The sequence below is a fragment of the Apiospora kogelbergensis genome, assembly GCF_038363985.1.
Source record: "Apiospora kogelbergensis strain CBS 113332 chromosome Unknown utg000002l_segment0_segment0, whole genome shotgun sequence".
Classification (NCBI taxonomy): Eukaryota; Fungi; Ascomycota; class Sordariomycetes; order Amphisphaeriales; family Apiosporaceae; genus Apiospora; species Apiospora kogelbergensis.
This window is the reverse complement of record NW_027117419.1, coordinates 2,198,819-2,226,736: the sequence shown is the minus strand read 5'-3', so window position 1 is coordinate 2,226,736 and position 27,918 is coordinate 2,198,819. Positions and strand designations below refer to the sequence as shown.

Sequence of the window (27,918 nt, the reverse complement as noted above, 5' to 3'; positions counted from 1 at the left end):
TTGTCTTGGTCCAAATGCACAATCGACCATGAAGACCGAGGCTGCTGCGGTGAGCCAGCTGTTGGGGGTTGACGAGTCGTTATCAATCCAGGGCCCCCAATATCATGTACTTCGCCCCATTGTAGGCTGACTCAAACTGCAATATTCACACGGAGATGGCCAGACATATGAGAAGGATTCGCTCGATTCCGATGCTGCTCCTATCAAAAGATCCATATATCATGTAGGCCTGGCCTGGTTGGGCCAGCCTTGACGTCTTGTCGCCTCCATTCTCCCCGGACCCCAAGGCTCTCCTCCAGGATGCTTTGTGTATCAATCTTTTAGTACAGTCTCTCGCTGATCCCCCTTCCAGGGACTCTGTTCAATGTTTCAACTACTCGATAAACACATTCTCTTGACATTCATTCCTTCAACCCAAAAGAAAGCCAGACCTGGGACCTAGTCTAGCCTCCTAGTGACCTGCCAGCTATGCGATCTCTTTCCCTGCTGACCCTCGCAAGCCTGTGTCATCTATCTTTCCAAACCCAGCTCCGGACTCAAACTGATGGGTTTCGCTCTCCCGGGTATATTGGAAACCGAAAGGTCGATCCTCTTGCAGCCGTTGAAGTCTGGAAAGTTGGGGAGCCTCGTATAGTGGCCTTCGACGCCCCTTGGACCGAGTACGGGGTGGAGTTATGGCAGTCAGTTGGAGCCGATCATGCGAATCGCACATCGCACAAAGTTGTATATCAACGTGAGTAACATCATCTTTACGGAAGTCGTTGTTTACTTGGCAAATACGAGTGATACTGACCTGTTGTGCTCTAGAACTACTGGGTCAGAACCTGCCCAGGAATTTCAATTGGACTGTCGACTCATATGATCTGAAACTGAGTGACTCCAACATGTTCTTCTTCTGGCTTCGAGATCCCAGTGATGCTGCGAGATCGGTGACTTCGCCGTACTTCAACATGACCACCGACGCCTCCGCAGCGACGCCAAACACGTTCTTTAGCTATGGCGGTATCGAAGACTCTCCAGGGGACTCGCCGACCCCCCGGCGCGCAGCACGCCATCACCACCGCCAGCGGCAAGCCCGGCACATCCGGCTGCTGCACAGGCAGACGGAGGGATCAGCTTGGCTGTGCAGGTTGGCATAGGCGTTGGCATTTCCGTAGGTGGCATCTGCTCCTTCGTGTGTGCTGTGATTGTAGGCATGCACCTGCGGAAGAAGATCAACCTCCAACGTTCCGCAAAAGAGTTGGACGAAGAATCAGTGAGCTCGCTCCCATGGCCGCCCACGCCCAAGCTCGGGGCTTCCGAGGTATGGGGTCTACCCAAGCCGCCACCCAGCTCGTTCTCGCTGGACAAACACCCCAGCTCGCTCTCGCTAGACAAGCAAGTTGAGCTGCCCATGGGACGCGTACAGCAACCACTTCACTCGCCATCGCCATTCTTGCCAAATAAAAAGACTAGTAGATACGAGTTAGATGGCAAGCCCCGAGCGACGTCATCAGTTTATTCGAGATGAGAGCCTCGGAGGGAGAAAAGTAGAAGAGAAAGGGGGTCGACTGGACTCGGGAGGACAACATTTGGGTTGGATATCAAATATAACATTTACGCACGAACGCGACTCGCACTCGTTCTTCCTTTTGTCTTTTTCTTTCGAAACGGGGTTACTTCCATTGCTGTCCGAGGGAATGAAAAGCATTTGTAAATTAATGGTTTCTGTCTAGTGTACTGTAGTATGTAGTTTTATCAGCCGATCGGTGGCTGGCAATGGGCGTGACCTTTGTCTCGGTGCCGGTCACTCCACAAATCCCGGAGCGGATGGATTTAGTTTCGCCTTCAGGTTTTGGATAGCACAGTTTGCTTCGTCCTCATCCATTTTGTCTTCCAAGATTGAATTCGCTTCGTTTTCAAAGCCTTTACGCTTATCTGTGTGACCCAGAAATCTCTGTTGCCAAAGTCTGACATGGACTCCACCAATTGAGCTTCTCAACCCTGTGCTCGTTCTACGTCCCGTCAGTCACTGAGTCACTGAGCCTTTTCGGACGGGCGTCATGGCTTCTGACTCCGAAGCCGCGTACGAGCCCAGCGATGCCGAGTCTGCTGCATCAGCAGCGCGGGGTGGCGAACCAGGACCAGCAAGTGGCCGCTTAGCCTACGGGAGTCCCCAGGCCGCCTTGAGAAGCTCGGCCGCGACACCGCAGTATTCGCAATCGCCGCGAAAAAGACGCGCGACACATACCGAACTAAATGTTGCTCTCAAACGCCTGCGCAGCGCATTCAACGCGGGCTATCTCGATCTCCTGAACCAAGACATATCGGATGTTGCCGCGGCGACGCTACGGAAAAATGAAAGCAACCCCCGCGCTGCTCTGGAATCGTCCCAGATTGGCGCGGTGTACTGGAAGGCTTCAGAGAAGGAGGCCTTCTTCTCCGCCCTGGGAAAGCTCGGGCGGGACGACCATGCCGGCACTGCGGCGCGCATTGGGAGCAAGAGTCCGTTGGAGGTGGCCCAATTTATCACCGTCTTATCCGAGGCTGAAAAGATGCGGAAGGACGCACGCGTATCTTGGCACGAGACCCTGCGTCCCGTTGACGTCCCCGCGGCCGCCGAGATTAGCCATGAGTGCTGCGTGGCCCTGGACGGGATCGCCGATGACATGTCGATACGTCAGGAAACCCACGAGCAGGCGCAGGAGGAAAAGCGGTGGGGCGAGACCCATTGGCTCGTCACGCAGTCGCTCGTGGGCACAGGGAACTCTTCTACGGCCAAGAAGACAGAAGGAGATCTGCCCTTCGCCGACCTGTTCGTCCTGCAAAACTGGCTCAAGCTGAGCGAGCGGGTTTTCATGAACTCGTCGGTTCCTGATTGCAATTGGTGTCAAGTATCTGAAGAGCCACCCGCGATCAGGGCCACGGCCCTATCGGACTTTCACGAGCTCGCTAAGAGCTTCACCAGGAGGCTCGTTGCCACGACTCTCTTCATGACCGATTCCCGGATCAAAAACAGAAGAGCGCCCGGGCCCCGCGCAAAGCAAGCAGTGAAGGCGAGGGACGTCCAAGCAGCCGTCGAGGCCCTGAATTTGAAGACCAACAGCCGCGATTTCTGGGCTCGGGCTGCACGGAGACTGCGTTTAGAGATAGAGGGAGATGCTATACAGACAGGTGGCGAGTCTCAACCGCCATCATCATCCGACGACGAGTCGACAGACAGCAAGGACGAAACAGATCACAAAAGTGACGTAAATCACGCCTTGTCTTATGACGAGGTAGAAGCAGCACTTGGAATTATCTCAAGTCGACATGACATAGAACAGCCACTCACCACGGAGCTCTCCTCTCAATACGTTATTGACGAAGACGAAACTTCCTCTAGTGAAGATGAAGCAACTAAAGCTGATCCTCCTGTTGACGAAGACGAAGAAGAAGACGGAGGGTTTAGCCAGCAAGACCAGAAGGATAGCGACTCAGACTCTCCGTCTAATATGAGTGACCGTAGCCGCCATCTGGACCAAGAAGCTATCCGTCGTGATCTCAACGAGGCACTTAACTTCTCAGCCGAAGTGGCCGAGACCACGCGTGCGCGCGAAGGTATCCGGAATCGTATAACCGCCGAACATGTCATGGAGGCCGAAGCGGAAGCCGCAGATGCCTTGTTGAATGCACGAGAGGAAGCAGTGCTCTGGAACATTATCCGACAGCAGCAGCCATCGTCCGAATCCCATAAGACGGCGATGGCGGTTACGAGGGAGAAGAGCTCCGACTATGAGAGGGACAGTATGCGTAAGACAGCGGCTGGCTTCACCAATCGCGCAACCATGGAGCCCGGGGCGAGGAACTGGAGGGAGGGATTCCGGTATGCTGCTGAATGGGAGACCTACGGCACGTTCCCTGCTCACGGGCCTTGAGGTCTTGTACATGGAATCACGGCATCATGCAACTATGGTTTGAAAAGGGGGTACTCCAAAAGGGGGGAAAGGCAATAAATCCATTTGCCTAGGCTTGACTTGGTGCTGACAAGACATGTATAATATCCCGATCAAGTTTCAAACCGGCCATCGGCCTTTAACCCAGTGGTGTTCAACAGTTTATGCACAACTGGCCTAAGCTACTACCTATTAATACAATTCCCTACATACGACGGTCCTATCTTCCATAACCCAATTATTCCTCATCCTTTGAAGTCATGCCATGAATCGTACGCCAGAATCAGAACGCCGAAAGACAAACACAAACGCCTTTTTGTTGACATGACCCATGACAGAAAAATCCCACACCCCGGATATCACGTAGTCCGTTTCTCATCATCACATGTTCGTTCCCCTAGTTGTGTAGCCGAAATGAAATCCACTGCCAAAACCGCTCAAAAAGCACATCCGATGAATGGCCCAACGACACATCTTCCCTTGGCCGCCCAGCCCAGAGGCTCCTTTTCTTCAGTCATCGTTCAAGATGCTGTATCGCGAGTAGCCCTTGTTGCCCGCGCGGCCTTCTTCGGCCATCTTGCCACTGACGTTCCTTCGGTACTTGCCACCACCCGCGGCTCCGAGGTCATAGTCGTTGCCAGACGAGACCTGGCGCGGGTTTCCCACCATGAGGGGCGGCGTGGCGGCCTTGAGATCGCCGTACGCCTTGGCGTAGAACATGCCCTCCTCGGGCTGGATCGACGAGTCGCGGTTGCGGCCCTGCCAGGTGCCGGGGACCGTGAGTCCTCCCTTCGGCTGCTGCTGCTGTTCGGTAATGTCCTGGCTGCCGCTCACGATGCGTGAGTTCAGCGGGATCTCGGTGAGTGCAGAGCCGCGCTGGGGGTGGTAAGGGGTCTTGGTCCGGAGGAGGCTTGCGCTGTTGGTGTTGCCATGGGCAGGCGGTTTCGGCGGCGGGCCCAATACCGAGGTCGAGAGGGAGGACATGGAGGGGGTGGGGTTGCAGCGCAGCGGGTTCGGGTGCATCGAGTTGCCGTTCATCATATCGTCTTCAAAGTCTGACACGTCCATGGGATCCGGTCGCATCATTCTGTTGCCCGCATTCTCCTGGTCCGAATCCTCTGCATCTGAGTCTGCCAGATTATATCTCTGGTTTACGGCCTCGTAGGCACCCGCCTTGGAGGCATTCTTGCTGGCTTCCCTCTCCTTCCGGGCCCGCTCCTGTGTCCGGTTGATCAGCGACTCCGAAGCGTACCAAGCTTCAGTGAACCGGGCAGGACGGGTGGGCGAAGGGTTGAAGTCCGATGGGCTCTCGGGAGCATCACTTTCCGGGCGGGACATGCGGTTGGCGCTAGTGTCTTGAAGAGGGATCTCGGTGTAGCTGCCGCGATGCGAGGGCCCAGGGGGCTTGGATAGACGCCTGGGGTCACCTGCCGAAGCGACGCTGTTTCTTGGCGAGTTACCTGGAACGATCTGGTACTGGCGACTGGGCAGATCGACGTAGCTGTCTCGCTTCATGGACGCCATGGAATCTTGGGAGTTGCTGCGCGTGTGCATGAATGGAATGCTCGGGGGACGTGAGAGGTCGTTGGCGTAGGGCGCGCCAGAACGACGATGGTCTTCGAGCGGTGTAGACAGACGCTTGGCGTTCTCAGACATATAACTTGTGGCGATGGACGACTTGTTTCGCTTATGGCGCGCTGTCAGATGATCCTCGAGAGGGTTCATGTCCGGGGGCATGTTCGAAATGCGTCTGAACATGAGGCCGAGCCAGAGAGAGATCGAGAGGGATACAACGTGTAGGCCGCCTGATACGATCAGAGTGTAATAGGCAGCGGCGACGAAGTAGCCCGACAACTCGTCCTTGCCGATCAAGTTTGCCCACTCCGTTCCATGGTTTACGACAGCCATACCACCGAATGTGTAAAGCGGGAGCACAGCAAGATCAGTGAAGGCGGAAAACAGCTGGTAAGCCGCAGAAGATGCGGGGGTCGCGCACCGGGTGCCTGCGACAGATGGTAGATGGCGTAGACGCAGAACATGGCCACCACACCAGGCTGCCTTGATGTCAGCAAAAGCAGGAGAAGCATGGACTTGTTGATGCGACTCACAGTGATCCTGAGAACCCACGAAGTGATGGGGTCAACATTGGTGAGCAATATCATCATGCCGAGCAGGCCAACGCCAGCAATCATTTCGAGCACACGCAAGCCGATTTGCACTTTTCTCGTGAACTTGATCCACCACTTGGCGGTTGCACCCATAGGCCGGATGGGCCCCCGGCTGGTTGGGACTCCATGCGCACTTTGCATCTCAAAGGTCAGTCCAATTGGGATCCTCGTTCATGATGGGGCAGTCACCTACTCGGGGTGGCGGTTGAAGGAGACCAGAGGGCCATCCTGCTTGACCGGCTTGGGCTTGACTTCCCAGCTTTGGCGGGTGATGGCCTTGGGGTCGAACTCCTTGATTGGGAATCTCGAGTCGCGCGCATCCATATCATAGAGAAACGGCTGCTGGAACCCCATTGTGGCGGGAGATTGGTGTGTCAGTCAGCCTGGCGCTGACGTTCTGTAGTGAGGCACGCAGAGTGAGGGAGAATGTGGATGGGTGGAAGACGGTCGGCCGCTGTGTACGGGAATGCCCTGTCTTGGAAGACAGAGGTTTGCGGAACAGAGCGGAGGGACGCAAGTAAATGTAGATAGCCAGTAGTGCTAGGTATGTATGTGTTGCATACCCTCGATCCCCAAGCAAAGCTGGAGTGGTTGGCGGGATGTGAGCCGCGTTGGCACAGCAACCGCCCGCCAACTTAAGCGCCGATTTGCCAACTTTCTTGCACGCCGTTACATCCTATATTACATCTCTGCTGATGGATACCTGTCGGGCTACGAATACCTATCGGGCCATGAGTGATGCCCATAACACTTTAGCTCCAGCTCGTAACACCGAGACGTCATTACTGCGAGGTCCGAAAATCAAACCAAACCAAATCAAATGCTTGAGATGACAGACTTTTAATTGCAAACCCGTATGCTTCCAAGGCACACAACTAGTCAGCCGCAACCATTTTTGGTTTTCGCAAATGAATGCTGCCGCCAGATCACGGCTCTGCCGCTCCTCGGCTTTCCGGTGCAGGGCCGTTCAAGCATCGCTAGAGCGCTTTTACTCGACAGCCCGCAATGGCCGTCCCTTCCGTATGGCCGTTGTCGGATCCGGCCCGGCTGGCTTCTACACTGCTTACCGGGTCATGTCCAAAATCGAGAAGGCAAAGGTAGATATGTACGAAGCTTTGCCGGTGCCGTTCGGCCTGGTGAGATTTGGTGTCGCCCCCGATCACCCCGAGGTCAAGGTCAGTCTCAGAACACTAGGATGCAACGATCGCATACTCATGCACAATGTCTGACACATCGTATAGAATTGCCAAGACAAATTCGAAGAGGTCGCCTCTTCTCCAGATTTCACCTTCGTGGGGAACACGGCTGTCGGCAACCTGGGCGCCCATTTTGATGGGTGCACCGTTCCCTTGCCATCCCTGATGAGGAACTACGACGCCGTCGTATTCGCCTACGGCGCCGCCCGGGACAAAAAGCTCGGCATCCCCGGCGAGTCGGACCTCAAGGGCATCTACTCGGCCCGCGAGTTCGTGGGGTGGTACAACGGACTCCCGGAGTTTGCGGATTTGGCGCCCGACCTGACCCGGGGCGACGAGGCCGTCATCGTCGGCCAGGGGAACGTGGCGCTCGATATCGCACGCATGCTTCTGGAGAACGTGGACGTGTTGCGCAAGTCCGACATCACCGAGTCCGCTATCGAGACCCTGCTGCAGAGCCGCATCAAGCGGGTGCACATTGTCGGACGGCGGGGGCCCATGCAGGCCGCCTTCACCATCAAGGAGGTTCGTGAGCTGATGAAATTGCAGCATGTCGGCTATCACCCAGTGGATATGTCCCTGATGCCACCGGAGATCTCCAAACTTCCCCGTGCCAGAAGACGATTGATGGAAATTCTCGTCAAGGGCTCGACAGCCAAAGTCGACGGTGCCGCCAAGTCCTGGTCACTTGATTTCTGTCTATCCCCGACAGAGTTCATTGGTGACGCGAGTGGAAATCTGAGCAGAACGGTGTTTGAGAAGACTTCTTTGTCGGATCCATTTGATACGGCCTCAAGGGTCAGCGCTACGGGCGAAAAGATCGACATGGCTTCAGCTGTGGCGTTCCGCTCTATTGGTTATAAATCGGTTGCATTGCCTGGGTTTACTGAAGCCGGTATTTCGTTTGACGACAGAACCGGAGTGATACGGAATGACGGACTTGGCCGAGCTTTCGGCGACAACCAAGTGCCCCTAGCGGGCGTTTACTGCGCTGGATGGGTGAAAAGGGGCCCTACAGGCGTAATTGCCTCCACCATGGAGGATGCATTTTCCACTGGAGATGCCATAGCATCCGATTGGGTATCAGATGTTAGATTCGCCAGCGATGGACACAGCCGTGGCTTGGAGGGGGTAAAGGGTGATATTGATACGAGCAGATGTAATGTTATTAGCTGGAATGACTGGCACAAAATAGATGAGGCGGAAAAGACAAGGGGCCAAGCCATCGGCAAGGAGAGAGAGAAGTTCACGACCACAGCGAACATGTTGAAAGTAGCAGCCTGATGTAGGATATATACCCTTGCGGGCGGGCAATTGTACATATGTATTTCTATCATATAATTTACGAAGACTTCAACTTCTCCGTCAACTCAGGCACCTTCTCGAAAAGGTCTCCTACCAGACCTACGTCGGCGACCTGGAAAATGGGGGCCTCGGGGTCCTTGTTGATGGCTGCGATGACCTTGCTGTCCTTCATACCCGCCAAATGCTGAATGGCACCCGAGATGCCTACAGCCATGTACAATTGAGGCGCAACAACTTTACCGGTCTGGCCGACTTGCAAACTGTTATCAGCGTAGCCACTGTCTACCGCAGCCCGCGAAGCTCCAACGGCAGCACCGATGGAATCGGCGAGAGGTAGCATGACTCTGTCAAAGTCCTCCTTGGACTTCAATCCTCTGCCACCAGACACAACCTTGCCGGCCGTGGCGAGGTCTGGTCGATCCGACTTGGCCAAGTCTTCCGAGACCCATTCGGCATTGAGATCAGCCTTGGGATCTACACCATCCTCGACAGAGGCGGACCCGTTTGCGACTTCAGCGGCGGCGAAAGCTGTGCCTCGTATAGTGACGAGCTTGATCGCATCGGTTGACTCGACGGTAGCAATGGCGTTGCCAGCATAAATCGGTCGCACGAAGGTGTTTTCGTTCTCGATGGCGGTGATGTCGGAGATCTGCTGGGAATCGAGCAGGGCAGCCACTCTGGGCATAACACTCTTTCCGAAGGAAGTGTGCCCCACAACGACATGAGTATACCCGCCCTTCTTGATGTTCTCGACTAGAAGCGGCGCATAGTTTTCGGGTAGACCCTGTCATTGGCGAAGACACTGGTTAGCATTGCAAGAAATTGCAAAGAATTGAGGGGGCACTGCGTGGACAGCGAACGGAAGCGGGCGCACCTTGTCATATGCGGCGTTGTCAACGGCGAGGATCTTTTCAACGCCGTCAACCTTGGCAGCCTCCTCGGCCACCGACTTGATATTGCTGCCGGCAACGAAGCCATGCACGGAGCCGCCCAGGCTCCTTGCAGCAGTGATTGCGCTCAAAGAGCCGTGGTTCAACTTGCCCTCGCGCTGTTCCAGCACCGCCAGTGTCGACAGTAGACGCTGGAGGGCGGAGGGGCCGAGGTTCGAGAAGACGGACTGGGTTCGCGGAACGGCACCCGCTGCTCGAAGCGCAGTCCGCTTTGTTATGGAGAACATGTTGTGTGGTGAATTGAGTTGTCGCAGACACCTCCCCCAAGCAGACAGTGTTGTTGGATAAGTTGCGACGGCGAAGTTGTCTCGGGGGCTGCTCTAGCCGTTGTCATTCACATCCTCGGTCGTCATATGCCACAACTTGCGGCTATCCGCTGCCAACCGATGCTTACTCAGTTAGCATCATACCGCCCTGTAGTTGCATATTTACCCGCTAAGCCCGAAAAGAGGCGCATATTGCAGCTACTGAAGCGATGAAGCTCGGACCCTTTTTGATGGATCTTTCTTGCTCTAGTAGAGGCTGGAAACTCGCGACCATCTAAAAACGCGATTCCCCAAACCACCCAAGGCGAGTCAAATCATCAGCCTACCCTTTTCGCGACGGCGAAGCATCGATTTTGCGCAACACATCACTGTCAGCGAGACTCGGCCATTAAAGTGTCCGTTCGTTTGCGACGCGATCCGTATCAGTAACTTGGCGGCGCACTTCGCATTGATCTGCCTGGCTCATCTCACTTTCTACACGACAAACTTGAAGCTCGCTGCAATCGAGTAACAAACTCCAAGAGGAAGCCTAGTTCCTCGTCTCAAGTCACAATGGAGGATGAACACGTCAACTACGGCTCGCCTGCGAACGCGGCGACCCCTGGCAGCAATCCCATTCTTGCCCAGCCGCCCTTGCAGCCGGACTCTGCAGCTGCGCCCGAGACATCAGAAGGTTGGTTTTGAGCCCGCGGCATCTCTGGCGCGACAACTAGTATTGATTCTTTATGCGTGTTACAGATGTCCAGATGTCCGAGGTTCCCGTCTCCGATGCCAACATCAAGCAGGATAGTACGACCCCTGCGCCTGCTGCTGCTGGCATCTCAGACAACCCTCTCGACGCCCCTCAAGCACCGCCTGCCGAAGCCACTGTAGCCAAGGAGGACGAGGAAATGGGCGATGCCCCGAAAGATGGCCAATCTGGGGTCAAGGACGGCGAGGCTGCTGCCCAGACCGGCGAGGCTGGAGCTACCGAAGTCAAGTCCAAAGAGAGCATTGAGAACGCCGCGAGAGAACATCTGATCTCCCAGACCCATTCCATCGTCCTGCCCAGTTACAGTACCTGGTTCGACATGAACACCATCCACAGCATCGAGAGAAAGGCCCTGCCCGAATTTTTCAACAGCCGTAACCGCAGCAAGACGCCCCACGTGTACAAGGATTATCGCGACTTCATGATCAACACCTACCGTCTGAATCCCGTTGAGTACTTGACCGTTACGGCTTGTAGGCGCAATCTGGCCGGTGATGTCTGTGCTATCATGCGCGTACATGCCTTCTTGGAGCAATGGGGCTTGATCAACTACCAGGTAAATCATGAAACCCATGCGCCTTGTCCGCTCATCATGCTAATCCATACTAGGTTGATGCCGACCAAAGACCTTCTCAGGTCGGCCCGCCTTTCACCGGCCATTTCCAGGTCATCTGCGACACACCCCGTGGTCTCCAGCCCTGGCAGCCTGCAGCGGACCCGATCGTGATGGAGGGCAAGCAAGATCCTGACACCGACAAGAAGGCTACGGCGGCTCCAACTGCAGCTGGTGAACGCAACATGACTGTTGGACGCACCATTTACCCCGGCGACGCCAAAGCCAATAAGATCAACAAGACCGAGAAGACCAACGGCGAGGCTACCGCCACCAATGGAACCGCAAGCGCCTCACCTGGCGCCACTGAGCTCCCCAAAGGTCCCATTGTTAAGGTTAACTGCCAGAACTGCGGTATTGATTGTACCAGAGTCTACCACCGACTTCCCGACCCACAGTCGCCGTCGCAGACTAAGAGCAAGTACGAAGTGTGTCCGAGTTGCTACATGGAAGGTAGAATGCCCAGTGGACATGCAAACACGTTGTACGTCAAGATGGAGAACCCAACATATTCTGCCACATTGGATCGTGATGCTCCTTGGTCTGATGCCGAGATTCTGCGCCTTCTTGAGGGCTTGGAGAAATATGATGACGATTGGGCCGAGATCGCCGAACATGTTGCCACAAGAACCAGGGAAGAATGTGTGCTGCAATTCCTGCAGCTTGACATTGAAGACAAGTATCTCGAGTCAGAAGCCCCAGTTAATGCGCCGACTGGGGTGGCAATGCTTGGTAGCTATGGCGGCCACCTTCCTTTCAGCCAGGCAGACAATCCGGTCATGTCCGTAATTGGTTTCCTGGCCAGCCTCGCAGACCCCAAAACCACTGCTGCCGCCGCCAAGCTGTCCGTAGAGGAGCTGCGGCAAGGCCTTCGCAACAAGATCGAGGGTGGCGACGCTGTAGCCAAGACAGATGGCAAGGGTAAAGAGAAGGAAGGTGATTCCATGGAAATTGATATCCGGCAAGAAACCACGACAACCACTACTACCACAACCACGACGAATACTATCGCCAGCATCCCCTTAGCGTCGATGGCTGCTCGCTCAGGCGGCCTGGCTTCTCACGAAGAGCGGGAGATGACTCGTCTTCTCTCTGCAGCGGTGAACGTCACAATGCAGAAGATGGAGTTGAAACTAAAATACTTTGACGAGATGGAGGCCATCCTGCAAGCTGAGCGTCGTGAGCTGGAACGGGGCCGTCAGCAACTCTTCCTGGACCGCTTAGCGTTTAAGAAGCGAGTCCGGGAGACCCAAGAAGGCCTCAAAGCTGCGGCTATGAGCGGTGGCGATTTGAAGATGACCATGGGTGATAACAGCAGCCTGAGTTTCAGCTCTGCGCCGTCCTTGGGAGCATCGATCCCACCCCCAGGGGGGATGGCCAGATCAAGAGCTACGAGCCGTAAAAGGGGCACATAATCTCATAGTGGTGGCATGACGGACTACGTGGGAAGGAAGGGAAGTGCTTGCTTGCATGACGATGATAAAGGAAAGCAGGCGAATCGGATTTTGACTGCCAGGAATTCATTTTTTGAGGGAAGCTGGTTTAATGGATCGAAACATACGGTCCACCTCGTGTATTGTTTATTTTATTTTTCTCTTGTTCATCAAGACGGCGTTCGTGGGAAACGGCGGGCCACCAACTGCAAACAGTCAATGTGTTATCCTCCAGGACATATGTAATTCCTTGGGTCTGAGCATACTGCCTGCAATGCCGGAATTATGTATCACCAATAAAAACTGAAGCCTGTGAGCATGTTTCTTAAACAAGATAACCGACAATTGCATTCTCGTTGCTTCTGTCGGCCCTAGTACATCATGTCCACACGAAGCCTTGGATTTTGGTATTGTGTTTACAAAACTACAGCTAACAGAGCATAACAAACGTATATCCTTCCTTGGCTTCATGTTTCCGGTAGGGTCACAGGCTGCTGGGGCCCAGCCCCTTGTATCACGAGGAGCAGCATTTACTAGATCTGGTGGCACTGGAAAATATGGACTGGTTCATGTGCATGGACATATTGCTTGGTAGCCCATTATGCCCAACAATGTCTCCGTCGCGATCGTCCTCTCGCAGGTGGTGCGGCAGCTCCATGTTGGCGTAGGTATAACGAGATGGTGGGTTGTAGGTTGGTGGAGTAGAAGTACCCTACCTATTCGTCGCGGTTGCTCTTAACATACGCCGCCCAATCCGTAGGTTCGGCTTTCGTCCCATCGAAGCCATCCCCTTCCCTCCACCCAGACGACTGCATCCAAGCAGCGCCCAGCGTGCAGAGATGGCGCATGGTGGGGCGGCCGTGGGGGCAGTTCCAGGGCTTGTCGAGCTCGCCCATGTGGCGGACTAGCTTCTCCATCTGGCGGTGGGGGAGGGACTTGCCGATCATGACGCTGCTGCGGCAGGCGCGCATGGCGAACATCTTGCGGACCTTCGAGGGGCGGGGCACCGTGTTCTCCGAAGCGGCGGGGTGGTCCGTGAGGAGGGAGACGAGTTCCTCAAGGTCGGCGAGCCCGAAGGTGGTCTCGCGGCTCAACGGCAGGCTCAGCAGTCGGCACCGCGAGCCCACGGGCTGGTAGCCGCTCTCGTCGACGCTCACGAGGAAGCCGTTGGCCTCGAGGGCTGGCAGGTTCTCCTTGATAACTTCTTCCTCGATGGCCGTCAGCTCGAGCGTCTTGGGCTGCACAAGGCGCTGGGACTGGACGACGGTGCTCGCCTGGAGCCGCTCGAAGTTGTACTTCTCGTCGGTGGCGTGCTGGTCGATGATGAATAGCTCATCGTCCATGGCGGCGGCGACGGCAGAAGCATCCTCATCGTCTTGTTTTGGATCCGCCATGGCAGGGCGCACGGCAAGGATAAACCCTAGGTTGAACTGGCCCACGACCTTCATCCTACCAAAGTCGGACTTCGAGATGGCCAGAGATAGCTTCTCTTCTGCATTGGTAGCATGCAGGTTATCTGTGGGCAACGAGCCATCGTCGCCAGAATTTGATTTTACCGATGTTTCCGCCATAGTACGCAGCCCATCCTGTAGCTGCCCTTCCTCTAGGCACAGTGTCTGAAGAAGGGAGTATGTTGCACCTTTTCGTTTATTGGCCCCTTTAACAAAATTCTGCTGGCGCTTCTGCGTCTCTTCGGAGTTTGCTTGAGCTGCAACTTCTGCAGCATCAATCATGCGTTGCACCTTCTCGTCCTCCCTGGCCTTCTTATCATCTTCATCTTCATATTCAATGTCGTCCAATGGATGTGGTGGAGAAGGTGCCTGTGCCTCTTGGGGCTCGCCACCATCAATATTATCAAAGGCGGCTGAGGGGTCTGCTTCGATATCACTCAAGTTCAATTCCTCGCCCTCCTCTTCCTTAGGCTCCAGCGAAGCTTGCTGTGGCATGGGGTTGTTGGTGGAATCGACGTCTTGATCTGCAACGAACAATCCTTCGCTGGAAGCTCTGCTGGGCGATCGTGATGGGCCTGCATTCTCTTCTGAATCGTCATCCTGGCTCAACTCGGCATCAAGCCCAGTTGCGTTTTGCGATGTTGATGTACTTGCAGCCGAGAACATCTGTGTTAAGCGTCCCTGGAATGACGGAAGAGAGCTTTTCCCACCAATAACACGCTTTGGTTTTGAGTCTTGCGTTTTTTGTTGGTCTAATCGAGGTCGTTTGGCCGGCGAGCCTATGATACTAGTTACAGTCTCGTTACCGATCGTGATGGTCGCTACCTCCGGCGATCCACGGTGAAACCGTGATGGGCTGTATATGTTTGGTCGTGCCTGGGGAAGGCGAGAAGGTGTTTGTATACTAGCAATCGGCGGCTCGGGAGATTGAATATCATCCTCTCCCTTTGCACCGGCTTCTACATCATTAATAGGTTGCCGGCGAACGGCAGAATCGGCGGCACCGTCTACAATCTCATTTTCCGTCTCTGCAGTGGAAAGGGGAGATTCTTCTGTCGGTTGGGCCGCAACAGTCCTTGTATGTGTTTCATTGGATCTGCAAACCAGCTTCTCCTTTGATCTCGAGTAGCCGACTGCTTTGACTTGGTATTCGGGAGAAGAAGCCGCAGAAACTTCACCTCCACGATCAGTCGAATTTCTCCTAACCCAACGACTAATAAGACCCAAGCCGCGGCCCTCTCCAGAAGCTACATTCGGCAATTCTGTCTGCTTTTTCGAGGTAAAATGCACCAAATCAGGGGTATCGCGAATCCCTCGCTGATCAGGCTGGGCCGTTTCATTAGGGGTCTCATGGACTGTGCCATCCTCGTTGGCTTGTGTATCCTCACCTGTTCCCGAGGGCGCTGCTTTATCTTGACCTGGATTTGGAGTTTCCTGGCGGTTTATTGTCAGTTTCTTGAATGGGGTCTGCTTGGCGCCAGCAGCTTGTGATACAGGAACCGAGTACTCCTGTGCTTCGAAAAGCTCGATAAGTGACTCTCTAAGATTATCGAGCATTCGAGACTGGTCGTGTAGCATGATAGTCCTCTTGTCCGGGCTGACATTTACATCATACAGGTGAGTATCCAGCTGAATATCGGCAAAGATGAATGGGGACTGAGACGAGTTGTAGGACTTGTACACTTCGTTGAAAACCTTGGCGAACTGAGGCAGTCCACAAGGCCGCCCATTCACGAAGAACATCTGTCGGTCTGGGGTTTGACGTCCTTCTCCATGAGCAGGCCGAGATACGTGACCTAGAATGTTGATTTCTTGGGTCGTTTGTTGTTCTTTCATACCACTCCGGCGTTGGCCTGGTGCGCAAGTCGGCTCCATCTCCAATTTTAGATTGAGTGGGATCAGGACAGTCAAGGTCTTAGCACCAAAAACATTGACAATGTTATCTCGTGTGGTGGGATTGCCTTTTGTTGAGAACAAGACGATCTTCTTGCCCTTATTCGGCTGCTGCGAAACGGTGAACTTGACACCCTTGAGGATGCAAGCATACTGGTTCAGAACACCGATGACCCGGTTCCATTCTCTCTTGATGTTACGCTCCAGCTCGCGGCGTCGTACGGGCAAGTTGTTAAAAAGTGCTTGTACCGTGACTGTGGTGCCTTTCTGGGCAGCAACCACTGACGTGTCCTTCAGCTTTCCCGACGTCTCAAACTCTAGCCGGGAGCCTTTGGGAGCATCGGCTGCCGAGCACGTAGTCACCGAGAAGCTGGACAAAGCGCATAGGGACGACAAGGCCTCCCCTCGGAAGCCAAATGTCTCCAATGTGGTGAGATCCTCATACGTCAATAGCTTGGATGTATAATGCTTCAACGCCAAGGTCTCGTAGTTTTCCTTGGATATGCCAGATCCATTGTCCTGCACTTCGATGGCGTCAAGCCCCTGGTTCTTGAATCGAACCTCTGAAGCACAGCAAGTCAGTGTATTCCTCGCGGGGCCGAATTCACGTGGAGAGGACTTACCGATGGTGGTGGCCCCGGCATCCACGCTGTTCTCAACCAATTCCTTGACCACCGAGCAGAGATCAACTATGACCTGTCCAGATTGAATCTGATGTATCTGAGGTTACAAATGAGCACAAATCCAAGAGGGGAGTGTGGCCATGGGTGTTCACGCACTGTTCGTGCCTCGATAGGTTTGATGGTCGCCATGGAGCCGTTCTGACGGAGTGATGTCGATTCCCGCGTGTTGCAGATGTTGCGAAGTCAAAGATAGCGAAAGCAAGCCACTTTATTCCAGGGTTTAGTAAATGGTCACCCATCCAAATCTGACCCTCTCTATTTTTCGTTCGCAGCAATTATAGATTATAGCAACTTGGAATAAAGTCATGTAATAATCGGCCTAATTTCAGCCTCGGCGCGTCCCGGTGGTCCTGGTTAATTGAAACGCGTCAACCATGTACGCCACTGAGAGCCACCAAGCTAGGCTCCAGCCACATTGTGGTATTAGAGTAATCTATGTACATATGTATGGCACATTGATGGCAAGTTCGTTGTTACCAGCCCGCTTATTGATTCACTTTTCCAACTAAAAATAAATTGGCTTAACTAGGTATGCGGGATGGTCATGGGGGGGGGTTCACATTTGTCGAATGTTCCATGCCGTGGCACGGGAGGCAGGTATTCTTGTAGAAGTTGGCAAATGAAGCAACGCTGATCCCTGAATGTTGGCTATCACAATCACTCCGACGCCTCTCGGCTCCCTTGGTGTAACCCATCAGCTTGCTGGCTGGCTGGCTACTGGGCACTGGGTGTGACTTGTGATTTATGTTGATTGTAACTTCATTCGGCCTGGTTCGCAGATGTAGGCTGCCATCTGCTCAAAGGTCAGTCTGGTAAAAGGGCTTCCTCAAATTGGCAGCCCTGCCTCGTGCAGTCGTATCGAGGGTTGCATGCATGATAGGTACATAAAGTGGCCGGTCAGCTACTGGTGCCAGAAGCTGTAGCTCACTCAACCCGACTCGGAATGTGTGCTGCACGAGTCATAGCACCTCTCCACTTCTGCGATATGGTCTTTTACTCGAAACATCCATATTCGTGTACGGGGATATGCGTATAGGTATGTCCATACAGATAGCTCCGGTGAAGAGTGGTGATTGATGGGAAGGGGCTATATGGCAATTAAGGAGCGCACTATATGTTGGCAAGCGTGGCTGACCCGAAGCCATCGTGCGTCCACTTTGTGGCCATATATTGGGAGACAGCTCAAACGACTGCTGCATCTTGCATCCAGCCAATTATTGGTGATAGCCGGCCAAAAGCCATCGGCATTGTAGCTGCTGCCGTGAAGGGTGTCCCTCTCCACCAGGACCATATTATTGACTATCATGCACGTGTAGCTCTAAACAGTAAAGGGGTCGGGTCAGAAGCAGTCTCTGACGATAGTTTCGATTTATCATCAAGGCCTGAGCCAATCACCTTTGGGGACGCTGGAAAGGTAGGTACCGGTGCAACGTCATTTGCAATACGATGCTACTGGGTTTACGAGATCTTCCATGATGGGATTCAATCCCCCATCCACTGTTTAAACCCGTCAGCCAACAGGCTTGAGCCCCCCCTCTAGGCTTGGCCGCAGAAGAAGACGGTAGCTTGGGACTTTGGGGGCAAGGGGGCACTTGCCCACTGCTGGAAACAAGATATCGGGATGTTGAAAGCAGTCGTCCTACGTGATCCCGAATACGTTCCCATCTTTCTGAAACACTCATGCAATATCACGAGGTAGAGCGCATGCATGGGATATTGACCGAATTTAGAACAGAGTGAGAACAGAGCGAGAACAGAGCGAGGATATGAACATCCGACACATATGGCCAGAGAACGACGTTTGCAGGGTAATGCTGGTAGTGTCGAATATATGCCGAGCAGTACTGTAGTGGTTCATGGCATGACATCAAAAACCGAGGGAGCCAGCCAGCCAGCCCAAGAGTGGGTAGATCATGATCTTTTTTGGTGTAGCACCCACCCTACTAGCCCCTAGCCTAGCAGAGCTCTCTTTCCCCCGCCAAGGCCAGGTTAGGTGGATGGGGGTCGGTAGCCGCGGAGTACTTGAGTACTTGGCCCTCGAGATAGCCTCCCATATCCAATGGGGGGTTTGCATTCAGACACTATCGCAAGCTGCATCAATCCATCCGGCGCCTCCAACAGCCTTCTTGACATCCCATCCGATGATCATCTTGGTCGACGGCGCCGTCTAAGCTGCGTCTAAGCTGCGTGGTATCGAATTTCTGCCACCACCACGTTATCTGGTTATATCCTCCTCGTCTTCCCTACCTCTCGCTTCTTGTTTCCTACCCTGCTACCCTCCTGGCCTGGCCACCCCCAATCGTTGCCAAATTTTAGGCCTGCCGCTACTTCGGGTAGTGGATCTACTGGACACTCGCTGCCCTGGAGTGCTCGACTCAACCTGGTCTAGGTCCCGTCTCCCTCGTCGCTCGCTCTCTCTCGGTCCATCCCTTTAGGATCGGCGCATTTCTCAAACAAGCCATTGCAACTGACTTTGGCCTCGTGGGTTACGCAGACTCGTGTCTCGTCCAACTCTTTAATCCCTAATTACAACATTCCGATTTTCCCCCAAGGCAAAATTGTCTCACGTTGCAAAACATTCGTTCAACGCTTTTCTTTCGCCATACCCGGCTACAATCACCCCCGCCGAGCTTTTGTGACCTCCTTCCCCACCGAACAAACATCACATTCCACCAACGAGGACAGCTTCGGTCGGTCCGCTCTTTTCGCGTCCCCCAAGATACCAAGCTGCTGCGGCCTCCTGCGACCCGACGATTCGGCGGGGTCCTAGCTGTCTGCTTCAATGCAGAGGCGCTCGTCAGCCTCGTCCGAGGGCAGCGCCGATGCTCTGATTGACACAACAATCCAACGGTCGCATGGGAAGGAGGAGGCGGACAAGCTCATCGGCTCGGCGAACAGCCCACGGAAAGCGGCGCAGTCGGAACCAAGCACGAGGGAAGCACACACAAGCTCCAAACTATCAGCAGCTAGAATACGGCGACCAAGCAGCAATGTGAACTGGAAGCCGGCGCATTCCCGGAATGGATCGGTGGCAGCCAGGGACACACCAACAAATCCATCTTTTCCGGCAACGGTATCGTCGCAGAAAGACCTGGCCGAGGACGAGCATGAGATATGCAAGATGTCAGACAAGAAGCAACTAGGCCGTCGGGCGTGGTCGCGGAGTCCATGGGCAATGACTTGGTTGGTCTTTCTGACAACCCTGGCTGGTGTTGCTTTGCTGGCCTCCATCCTTAACTCCTCGGTTACACGGCAACTCGATCCCAAAGGGTGCCGCATGTCCTACATGAACCCCCGCTATATACACCTCAGCGAGTTCGACACGGAACACACTCGATTCGCGAGTAAATACTCCCCTATACCTATATCGGGAGGGTGGTGTATACGAAAACCCCATGGTGAGTCAAACCACCAAACGCATGGGGTCACGATACTGGTTCGCGCTGGTTGCTGGTGAACTGATCTTTGCGCACAGGTTTCTGGTATACCCGTACTTTTCGTCCCTGGAAATGCAGGAAGCTACAAGCAAGTTCGGCCTATTGCTGCTGAAGCTGCTAGGTACTTCCACGACGTGTTGCAGCACGATCCCGCACTTGTAGGGTCTGGGATGAGAAACCTGGATTTCTTCACCGTGGATTTCAACGAAGACTTTTCGGCTTTCCATGGTCAGACTATGCTGGACCAGGCAGAGTATCTCAACGAAGTCATTCGCTATATCTTATCCCTGTACCTGGACCCTCGTACCTCTGGCCATCGGGACCCTAACTCGCCTGATCCGACATCGGTTATCATTCTTGGCCACTCCATGGGCGGCATAGTAGCTCGCACTATGCTGATCATGCCGAATTACCAGTCGAAATCGATCAACACGATTGTGACCATGTCGGCCCCTCATGCACGGTCGCCAGTCAGCTTCGACTCTCAGCTCGTGAATATCTACGAAGATATCAACAGCTATTGGAGACACGCCTATGCGCAAAAATGGGCGAACAACAACCCGCTGTGGCATGTTACTCTAGTATCAATCACCGGTGGCGGCTTGGACACAGTCGTTCCCGCGGACTACGCAAGCGTAGAGTCTATCGTCCCTGATACCCACGGATTCACTGTCTTCACGTCGTCGATTCCTAAGGTATGGTCAAGCATGGATCACGCAGCGATACTGTGGTGTGACCAATTTCGCAAAGTCATCACGAAGGCTTTATATGAGATTGTCGATAACACTCGAGCTTCTCAGACAAAACCACGTGCTGAGAGAATGCGGGTTTTCAAGAAATGGTTCTTGAGTGGCATGGAGGCCATCGCCGAGAGGACACTTCCGCAGGCTGAGCCGAATATTCTTCTGACATATGGAGATAAATCAAATGTTGTCCTTAGGGAAGGGGAGCGACTGACGCTCCGCCAATCTGACCACTCCGGAAAACCTACTGCATATCTCATGCCGATACCTCCTCTCGGAGATTCCGAACGGCTGCGGTTTACCCTACTTACTGACGTCAATCTTGATAAGTCAGGGGAGAATGGAAGATTAGAGGTGCTGTTTTGCAGTATGATCCCAATGCAATCAGGCCAGAACAGCATGGTGTTCTCGACTTACTTGGATCTATCGGGTGAAGATCACGGGTCCACAAAGATGGCCTGTAAAAATTCGGCACCAGACACGGTATTGCTTCCTGCATCTAACGGAGACACAAAGTTGCCCTTCTACCGGGACGGCGAGCAATCGATTTTGCCCTATTCGTATCTGCAATATGACGTAGAAGACGTTGCAGATCACGAATTCGTTGCCATTGTGGATAAAGCCGTGTCTGGTTCACCGGGCTGGGTAGTTGCTGAATTCAGCGATCCTAAATCGTCTTCGACAACGAACGATATCAGTTTCCGACGACTCCTCACCTCTGGAGTACATGTGGAGATGCCGTCTCAACAACCGATGGTTACGGAAATGCGAATCCCCTCGATTCGAAGCAGTCTATTTGCATACAATCTTCGAATCCACAAAAAGCAGTGTGCCGGAAGTCGAGAGCTTTTTGCACCCATGGTGCGGCAATTTATGAGCGAACCTTATGAGTCGAGATTCTTTGTGAATGCCCAAGACATTAAGGTTAGTTTGCATGGCCTGGCACCCTATGTCCCACCACCTATGAGACCTAGACGATCCAGTGATGGTATCAGTTTCCAGTTCTGGACAGACCCTACCTGCGGGTCAAATATGACCGTATCATTGACAGTGGACCCGTTGGGGAGCCTGGGAAAGCTGGTGATGCGATACCGGACCGTCTTCGCGGCCTTCCCATTGCTTGTGGTGGCTATGGTTATACGAAAGCAATTCCGGATTTACGACAGCACCGGAGTCTTCGTTCCTTTCTTGGATAGCTTAGATATGTGTCTGCGACAGTCGTTACCCCTTCTGTTCATATCTTTGACGCTTCTGGCCATGGCAACCGGGCCGGTGGACTCGTCAAAGCCCGGCAGGTTTTGGCCATGGAAAAATGGTACAGCAGCTATCGATTTCTCCCAGAACGATCTCCTCATTGGTACCTCAGACCCCGTCTTATGGTTCATGATACCTATGATTGGTCTTGTCTGCGTTGGAGTCTGCACAAGTCTGCATTACATGGCCGTGCTGCTCATTGCTGTCTGCAGTATCATCTACAGATATATGACAACACGCCCGGCATGGGTTCGTCACGATGATAAGAGGCGAACAGTCTCGCCCATGTTCTCGCCGTCCTCGCCACGAAGACGCTTAGCCACTACCGGTATCCTTCTCTTCCTCGTGTCGACCTTCATCCCCTACCAATTTGCTTTCGTGGTGGCATGCTTCGTTCAGCTAAGCACCTGCGTACGGGCTCTTCATTTTGCACGCGAAGTCCCTTCACCGGCCAACTCTAACTTCTACAACTATGTTCACTCTATTTTCCAGCTCATGTTATGGGTGCTGCCGATCAACTTACCTACGCTTGTGGTTTGGGTGCGCAATCTGGCTGTTCAATGGTTCACACCCTTCTCGTCACATCACAATGTGCTTTCGATTCTCCCTTTCATACTCTTAGTCGAGACTCTGACGACGGGCAAGATGGTGCCACGGGTGACGAGTCGCTTCCGACACTTGGCGAGCGTGCTGCTATTCAGCATCGCGATCTATGCGGCTGTGTATGGTGTTTCTCATGCGTATATGTTGCATTACTTGGTCAACCTCGTGGCCGCTTGGCTTGTGGCCGTTCACTCAACATCAGATACCTGGGCGTTGGCCGGACTAAGTTCTGTGCTAGACAGTGACGCTACAGATTTACAGAAGGAGGGCAAGACGCCGTAATGTCTATTATTTGTTTCTTCAATTAGCGCATTTTCTTTCTTAGACGAGGGACCAAAGAACCTCAAGGGTAGCCTGCCCGGTTACCACGGCGTGTCTGCGCGAATGGATGCCAAGTTTTGTTGCATTTATTGGTCAGCTCGTGGACGAGAACCACCGCCGGCTCACGCAATTCAGCTACGGTCCCCGTGGTACTCTTGCATACTCCCATGAAATGATACCTTTTTCTTCTTTTTGTTATACATCATCTGCATGGGTACTCGGTGTTTGGTCATGGGCAGGTATCTATTTGGATTTCAGGCCATTACGGGGTTAAGTTTCAGGATTGCTCGTTCAATCGTCACCGCTGGGCGTACGCGGACTTCAACTGCCATCATGGCGAAGCTTTCGACTTCGATCGGGTCGGCTTCTTCGGCTGCAACAGGTACGGTGTACATGTCATATAAGTAATCAACCAGTAGAAAGAGGCAGCATCAACATGTATATGCCTACCGCCAGCAATGTGAACATCAATGGCCAAGCCGGGGGTGGTTCGGCAAGGTGGCGTATTGGTGTGGCTCAAACGAATGCATGATGGATGCACCACTGGGTCGCCTGTTTGACCTTGAACTGCATCGGTGAGGATATCGGTGAGGCAGGTGAGGCAGGCGAGGAATGCCCAGGGTCAGCAAGGCAGGTACAACAAAGTGGCATCGATGCTGCTGACATGCATGTTTTTCCACCTGCGGTTCGAAGGACGTCGGGAGTAGCCAATCAGCCCATCGGCTTAGGCTTATGTACTTGGATCAGCCACCCCCATCCACGCCATCATAAGGCACATTTGGTGCATTTGGGCCTCCATGAGGAACCTCCCTCCCTCTGGGGCCTCCGGATTATCGGGTTTCCGGAGGTCCCATCTTCTCAATCTCGTCAGCTCTGCAGTTGATATATATATATATATAACACATACCCGCCCCGACTGTGCCAGACCAATCCTTCTTCTCTTCGGGACTTCTTGATTCATCTGACTTCCATATTACTTCATCCAGGTATCATCATCCTCATGACCTTGAAACCCCAGTCTTTGTAACTGACCTCCAACAACAGATTACATTTAGAGGACATTGCTACCAGGTGACTCACGGGCTTCAAGCCAGGTACACATTCTTCTGGTTGCCGTTACTGTCTTTGCCATTGATTTTCGAGCCGTTGGACTGGGGTGAGGAAGAGCCGTTTCTCTGCATCTGATCGGACTTCGTACTGCGAAGTCTAGTCTGTATGCCATTGCTCCAGCATAGGATTTTCGAAGCCAAACCTTTGATCCCAGGATTTCCTATACAAGCCATCGGATATACTGGGCCGGATAAACGCTCCATTAACAGGATACCAAGGAAGCAATCTCAACAGCGAACTTCGGAAAGAAACATCCAGGAGCATCAAGAGATCACATCTCAACGCCTTACGCGCAATTGGTATAGCTCCAAGTCTCCGAGTCTACGTCAACGAATTTCCTAGGATACAGGATCTATTTTCTCCGTGTTCAATTTTTGGGGGGCCGAAACTCGAGAGTCGACCCCGGAAACATTCTTGGAATATCAAGTTTATCTACCGGGACCTGGCTGTCCGGTCTCTTACTGGATACTGGATGCAGCCAGATATTGCCCAGGAACACCAGATACTATCATTTCCGCCGGACTACCAGAGTGCAGGCCGATATTTTCTATTTCTCTGTTTTCGGTTTGCAAGCGCAGTACCGTTGCTGGGACCACAGGCCAGTACATAGCGCGTACGTGGCAAGACAAGGGTCACTTACCAAGGGCTCTCGCACTCCGTCGGAAGAGAGGCAACCGTTTTCACGAGACAGCCATTCGAGAATTAGCCCAGTCTGCTTGTTTGGCGGTGTGGAAACCTATACAAGCCCATGCTGGATAATATTAGACTGTCTAGTCAAGGAGCTCCAGAAGACATCAAAGTGTACCAGACACAGACGCATACACACCAGGCGCGGTGGCATGTACCAGCAAGGTTTTCTATATACCCACCCGCTGAGATCTACCCAGAGATATCCATCTTGAGAGGAATGGACTGGAATATGAACAATTGGACCGCCGCCCAATGGGCTCAGGACTTCTCCACTACTGGCACAGATGATGACGACTGCTGCCCGACTTGCCACACAAAGTTCAAAGCCGACCCGGCCCCTTATATCAATGCTTTTCCCACAGGTGGCAATACACTTACGAGCATGACCTTTGCCACGCAACAGTTCCCGTGGCGGCCAACCCCGACAAGTGATGCGATTGCCAGCGCGTCCCCCATAAGTGTTGCTCCCGCGTCAGCGTTCTCTACCCCTGTAGTGGCAGGGGGGGCTATGATCAAGCAGCAGGCATAGTTGAGAGCCGGCAAGAACTGCCCAACATCCAGACCGATCTCCATCAGCACTATAGTACCCAAACAGTGCCCTCCATGATCTCGGGAGGGATGGTCGCCGGCAACAGGTCAATACGCATTAACAATGACGGCGACGACAACAATAACAAGCATAACACTATTACGCATGGTCAAACACAGCCTACCTCGCCAGGATCTAATGGCAATTCTCCTTCGGACCAAAGTAGCCCAAACGAGAGCAACGGCATCAAGCGCAAGCGTTCAAAAAACAAAGAACAGCCTGCCAGGTACGTTCGTCATTTCTATCTGTCATCCAGCTAGTTCCCGCCCCTAAACTGACCGGAACAAAATCTCAGGGGCAGGAAGTCCTCTTCCTCTGGCCTCATCGCCTACGTTTGTGCCATAGAGGGGTGCAACAAGAAGTACGGCTCCAAGAAGGAAGTCGATAGACACCTGTACGAGTCTCGGGCCCACATGGAAACATACAAGCCGAAATACTTTTGCGAAGAGAAGCGCTGCGAGAAGTTCAACGAGGCATTCACCCGCAAGGATAACCTAACCAGGCATATCAAGGCGATGCATGGCGAATTTTCCTCTTGAACATTGTTTCCTGGATTCTTCCCCTTTCTTCCAAGGCGTGGTTCTCACACTTCATAGCACCCGTCCGTCTGATGGTGTTGGACTGTTTCCGCCCCTTTTGATGCCCGCTCTTGGTCTGGGCTGAACGGACAGCTTGTTGAAAATTAATCGAAGCTGACACAATCAATCGATGTGAACATATAGAGATGAGTGCTCGACAACCTATCTATACATACATTGTTTGTGCCCTCTGCCCTATCTTCTATAATTCTGATTCCTTTATTCATTTTACCGTATCGTGATAGCATCATTTCCATGCCGACTAGTCTAATAAACGAACACCGAACGCCTCAATCACAATAAAAAGGGCGGACGAAATTAATCACATTACTATACCCCGTAGTCACCTTTGAATGCCATCAGACCCTAAGCTTATATCGATTCCCTTTCCATATCCGCCAGTCCCGACTTCTTGTTTATGTCTCCTTTTGTCGATTTGCCTCCATTGGCGCCTCCAGCTCAAAGAAACCCGTGGCATGCAGTTCGTGCCGTACTTGGCTCGGCATCACACCGTTGGTGCTTAGGTAGCTTGCCATGTCGAGCATGAACCGCCTGGGGCCACATATGTAGTACTCAGTCGACTTGTTGCCAAAATACATGTCCTCGGGCTTAAGCCATTCGAGATAGTAGCCAAACCCGTCGCTATCCGACGATTCGGCTAGGTCCTGTACGCCGAAACCCGTGTTGAAAAAGGTGGTCCTGAGCTTGGGGTTCTTCTTGGCCAGGCCCTTGACGTGTTCCTCGAATGGAATGGTATTCTGCGAGCCTTGGATCCACGAGACGGGCCGCTCAAGCTGCTTCTCGGAAATGGTGTTCAGCATGGACAACAGGGGCGTCACACCGTTGCCCGCCGATATCAGGACAAGCGGCATGGAGCCATGATCGGGGCTCGTGTTGAGGTGGAACTCGCCGACTGGATGGGTAAGCTCGAGCACATCACCCACTTGCATTTGGTCCAGTAGTAAGTTCGAGACAATTCCTTGTGGTCTGGAACAGTGGTCTTCACCGCTGCCAAAATAGTGTCCTTTCGCTGTGCTGGCAACCGCAGTGGAGAAGGAAGAGCCACGGCTATGACCGCTGAGCCCCGAATTGAGGGATCCGGCGGGGGATTCCCCGTCGCAATAGGCACAGGCGTCGTCGCGCGCCAAGAGTCGCTTCACCGTAATGCGGAATGAGTCTGGCCTGGGAGCGTCACTCAGTGAGTACTGTCGAGATTGGAGGTATCCCGAGCCGGGCACGCGAAGTCGGATGGACACATATTGACCCGGCAGAAAATCGGCCAAAGGTGTGCCGTCCAGAGGTTTGAGGCGGAAGGAGATTATGTCGTTTTCGGGGCTCTCGGGGGTTTTGCCACTGATGTAGAATTTCCGCCAGCCGGTCCACGTGCCAAAGCTCTTGTAGAGCTGGACTTCGCGGCTCATCAGCATATTGGCCATTATCCAATACGCCTTGGTCCACGCCACGCGAACCTCCTCCGTCATGGCCGCTCCCAGCACGGCAGCGAGGGCGCGCATCAGGTACTTGCCAACAATCTCATACTGATCGGGCTGGATGCCCAGACTGACGTGCTTGTTGGCGACGCGCTCCAGCTTGGTCCCCAGCTCGCTCAGGTGACTAACGTTAGCAGCGAAGGACAAGATGAGCGAAGTCAAGGCCCGGGGCTGCATGCCCGACCTCATGTGCACACTGTTGAAGTAGTCATTGAGCTCTGGGTGGTCCTTAAGCATGGTCTTGTAGAAAACGGTCGCTATGTGTTCTCCATGCTCCTTCAATATGGGCACGGTGCCCTTGACGAGCTTGGCTTGCTGGTAGGATAGCGCCATTGGGCTATCTCTGGTCTCGGCCTAGGCCTCGTTCTCTTCTCTATAGCTTCCTATCTTTCTTTCAAACACACACACACACACACTCTCTCTCTCTCTCTCTCTCTCTCTCTGTCTGTCTGTTTGCTGGGCGGAAGTATCGCGATGAGC

The 27,918-nt window shown here is 53.5% G+C and overlaps 10 protein-coding genes across 10 annotated transcripts; 6 read left to right on the top strand and 4 right to left on the bottom strand.

Moving 5' to 3' along the window:
* Positions 1 to 468: 468 nt before the first annotated feature.
* PG998_003590 (uncharacterized protein) lies at positions 469 to 1,386 on the top strand (the record flags this gene model as incomplete). The annotated part of the gene is made up of 3 exons (XM_066870408.1): positions 469 to 733; positions 808 to 1,129; positions 1,194 to 1,386. 3 exons carry the CDS (start codon positions 469 to 471, stop codon positions 1,384 to 1,386), a joined length of 780 nt encoding a protein of 259 aa, XP_066734158.1.
* Positions 1,387 to 2,042: 656 nt separating this feature from the next.
* PG998_003589 (uncharacterized protein) lies at positions 2,043 to 3,896 on the top strand (the record flags this gene model as incomplete). The annotated part of the gene is made up of 1 exon (XM_066870407.1): positions 2,043 to 3,896. One exon carries the CDS (start codon positions 2,043 to 2,045, stop codon positions 3,894 to 3,896), a length of 1,854 nt encoding a protein of 617 aa, XP_066734157.1.
* Positions 3,897 to 4,424: 528 nt separating this feature from the next.
* Positions 4,425 to 6,436, bottom strand: PG998_003588 (uncharacterized protein; the record flags this gene model as incomplete). The annotated part of the gene is made up of 3 exons (XM_066870406.1): positions 4,425 to 5,972; positions 6,023 to 6,215; positions 6,276 to 6,436. 3 exons carry the CDS (start codon positions 6,434 to 6,436, stop codon positions 4,425 to 4,427), a joined length of 1,902 nt encoding a protein of 633 aa, XP_066734156.1.
* Positions 6,437 to 6,990: 554 nt separating this feature from the next.
* On the top strand, positions 6,991 to 8,562 carry PG998_003587 (uncharacterized protein; the record flags this gene model as incomplete). The annotated part of the gene is made up of 2 exons (XM_066870405.1): positions 6,991 to 7,257; positions 7,324 to 8,562. 2 exons carry the CDS (start codon positions 6,991 to 6,993, stop codon positions 8,560 to 8,562), a joined length of 1,506 nt encoding a protein of 501 aa, XP_066734155.1.
* A 58-nt stretch (positions 8,563 to 8,620) lies between these two features.
* PG998_003586 (electron transfer flavoprotein subunit alpha protein) lies at positions 8,621 to 9,760 on the bottom strand (the record flags this gene model as incomplete). Its single annotated transcript, XM_066870404.1, has 2 exons — positions 8,621 to 9,367; positions 9,458 to 9,760. The coding sequence occupies 2 exons, from the start codon at positions 9,758 to 9,760 to the stop codon at positions 8,621 to 8,623; spliced, it is 1,050 nt and encodes a 349-aa protein (XP_066734154.1).
* A 591-nt stretch (positions 9,761 to 10,351) lies between these two features.
* PG998_003585 (SWI SNF complex) lies at positions 10,352 to 12,578 on the top strand (the record flags this gene model as incomplete). Its single annotated transcript, XM_066870403.1, has 3 exons — positions 10,352 to 10,472; positions 10,538 to 11,106; positions 11,160 to 12,578. 3 exons carry the CDS (start codon positions 10,352 to 10,354, stop codon positions 12,576 to 12,578), a joined length of 2,109 nt encoding a protein of 702 aa, XP_066734153.1.
* Positions 12,579 to 13,312: 734 nt separating this feature from the next.
* Positions 13,313 to 16,752, bottom strand: PG998_003584 (uncharacterized protein; the record flags this gene model as incomplete). Its single annotated transcript, XM_066870402.1, has 3 exons — positions 13,313 to 16,503; positions 16,564 to 16,660; positions 16,720 to 16,752. The coding sequence occupies 3 exons, from the start codon at positions 16,750 to 16,752 to the stop codon at positions 13,313 to 13,315; spliced, it is 3,321 nt and encodes a 1,106-aa protein (XP_066734152.1).
* Positions 16,753 to 19,405: 2,653 nt separating this feature from the next.
* On the top strand, positions 19,406 to 22,942 carry PG998_003583 (gpi inositol-deacylase; the record flags this gene model as incomplete). Its single annotated transcript, XM_066870401.1, has 2 exons — positions 19,406 to 19,967; positions 20,139 to 22,942. The coding sequence occupies 2 exons, from the start codon at positions 19,406 to 19,408 to the stop codon at positions 22,940 to 22,942; spliced, it is 3,366 nt and encodes a 1,121-aa protein (XP_066734151.1).
* A 2,442-nt stretch (positions 22,943 to 25,384) lies between these two features.
* Positions 25,385 to 25,909, top strand: PG998_003582 (uncharacterized protein; the record flags this gene model as incomplete). The annotated part of the gene is made up of 2 exons (XM_066870400.1): positions 25,385 to 25,596; positions 25,666 to 25,909. 2 exons carry the CDS (start codon positions 25,385 to 25,387, stop codon positions 25,907 to 25,909), a joined length of 456 nt encoding a protein of 151 aa, XP_066734150.1.
* A 455-nt stretch (positions 25,910 to 26,364) lies between these two features.
* PG998_003581 (nitric oxide dioxygenase) lies at positions 26,365 to 27,771 on the bottom strand (the record flags this gene model as incomplete). The annotated part of the gene is made up of 1 exon (XM_066870399.1): positions 26,365 to 27,771. The coding sequence occupies one exon, from the start codon at positions 27,769 to 27,771 to the stop codon at positions 26,365 to 26,367; it is 1,407 nt and encodes a 468-aa protein (XP_066734149.1).
* Positions 27,772 to 27,918: the final 147 nt, after the last annotated feature.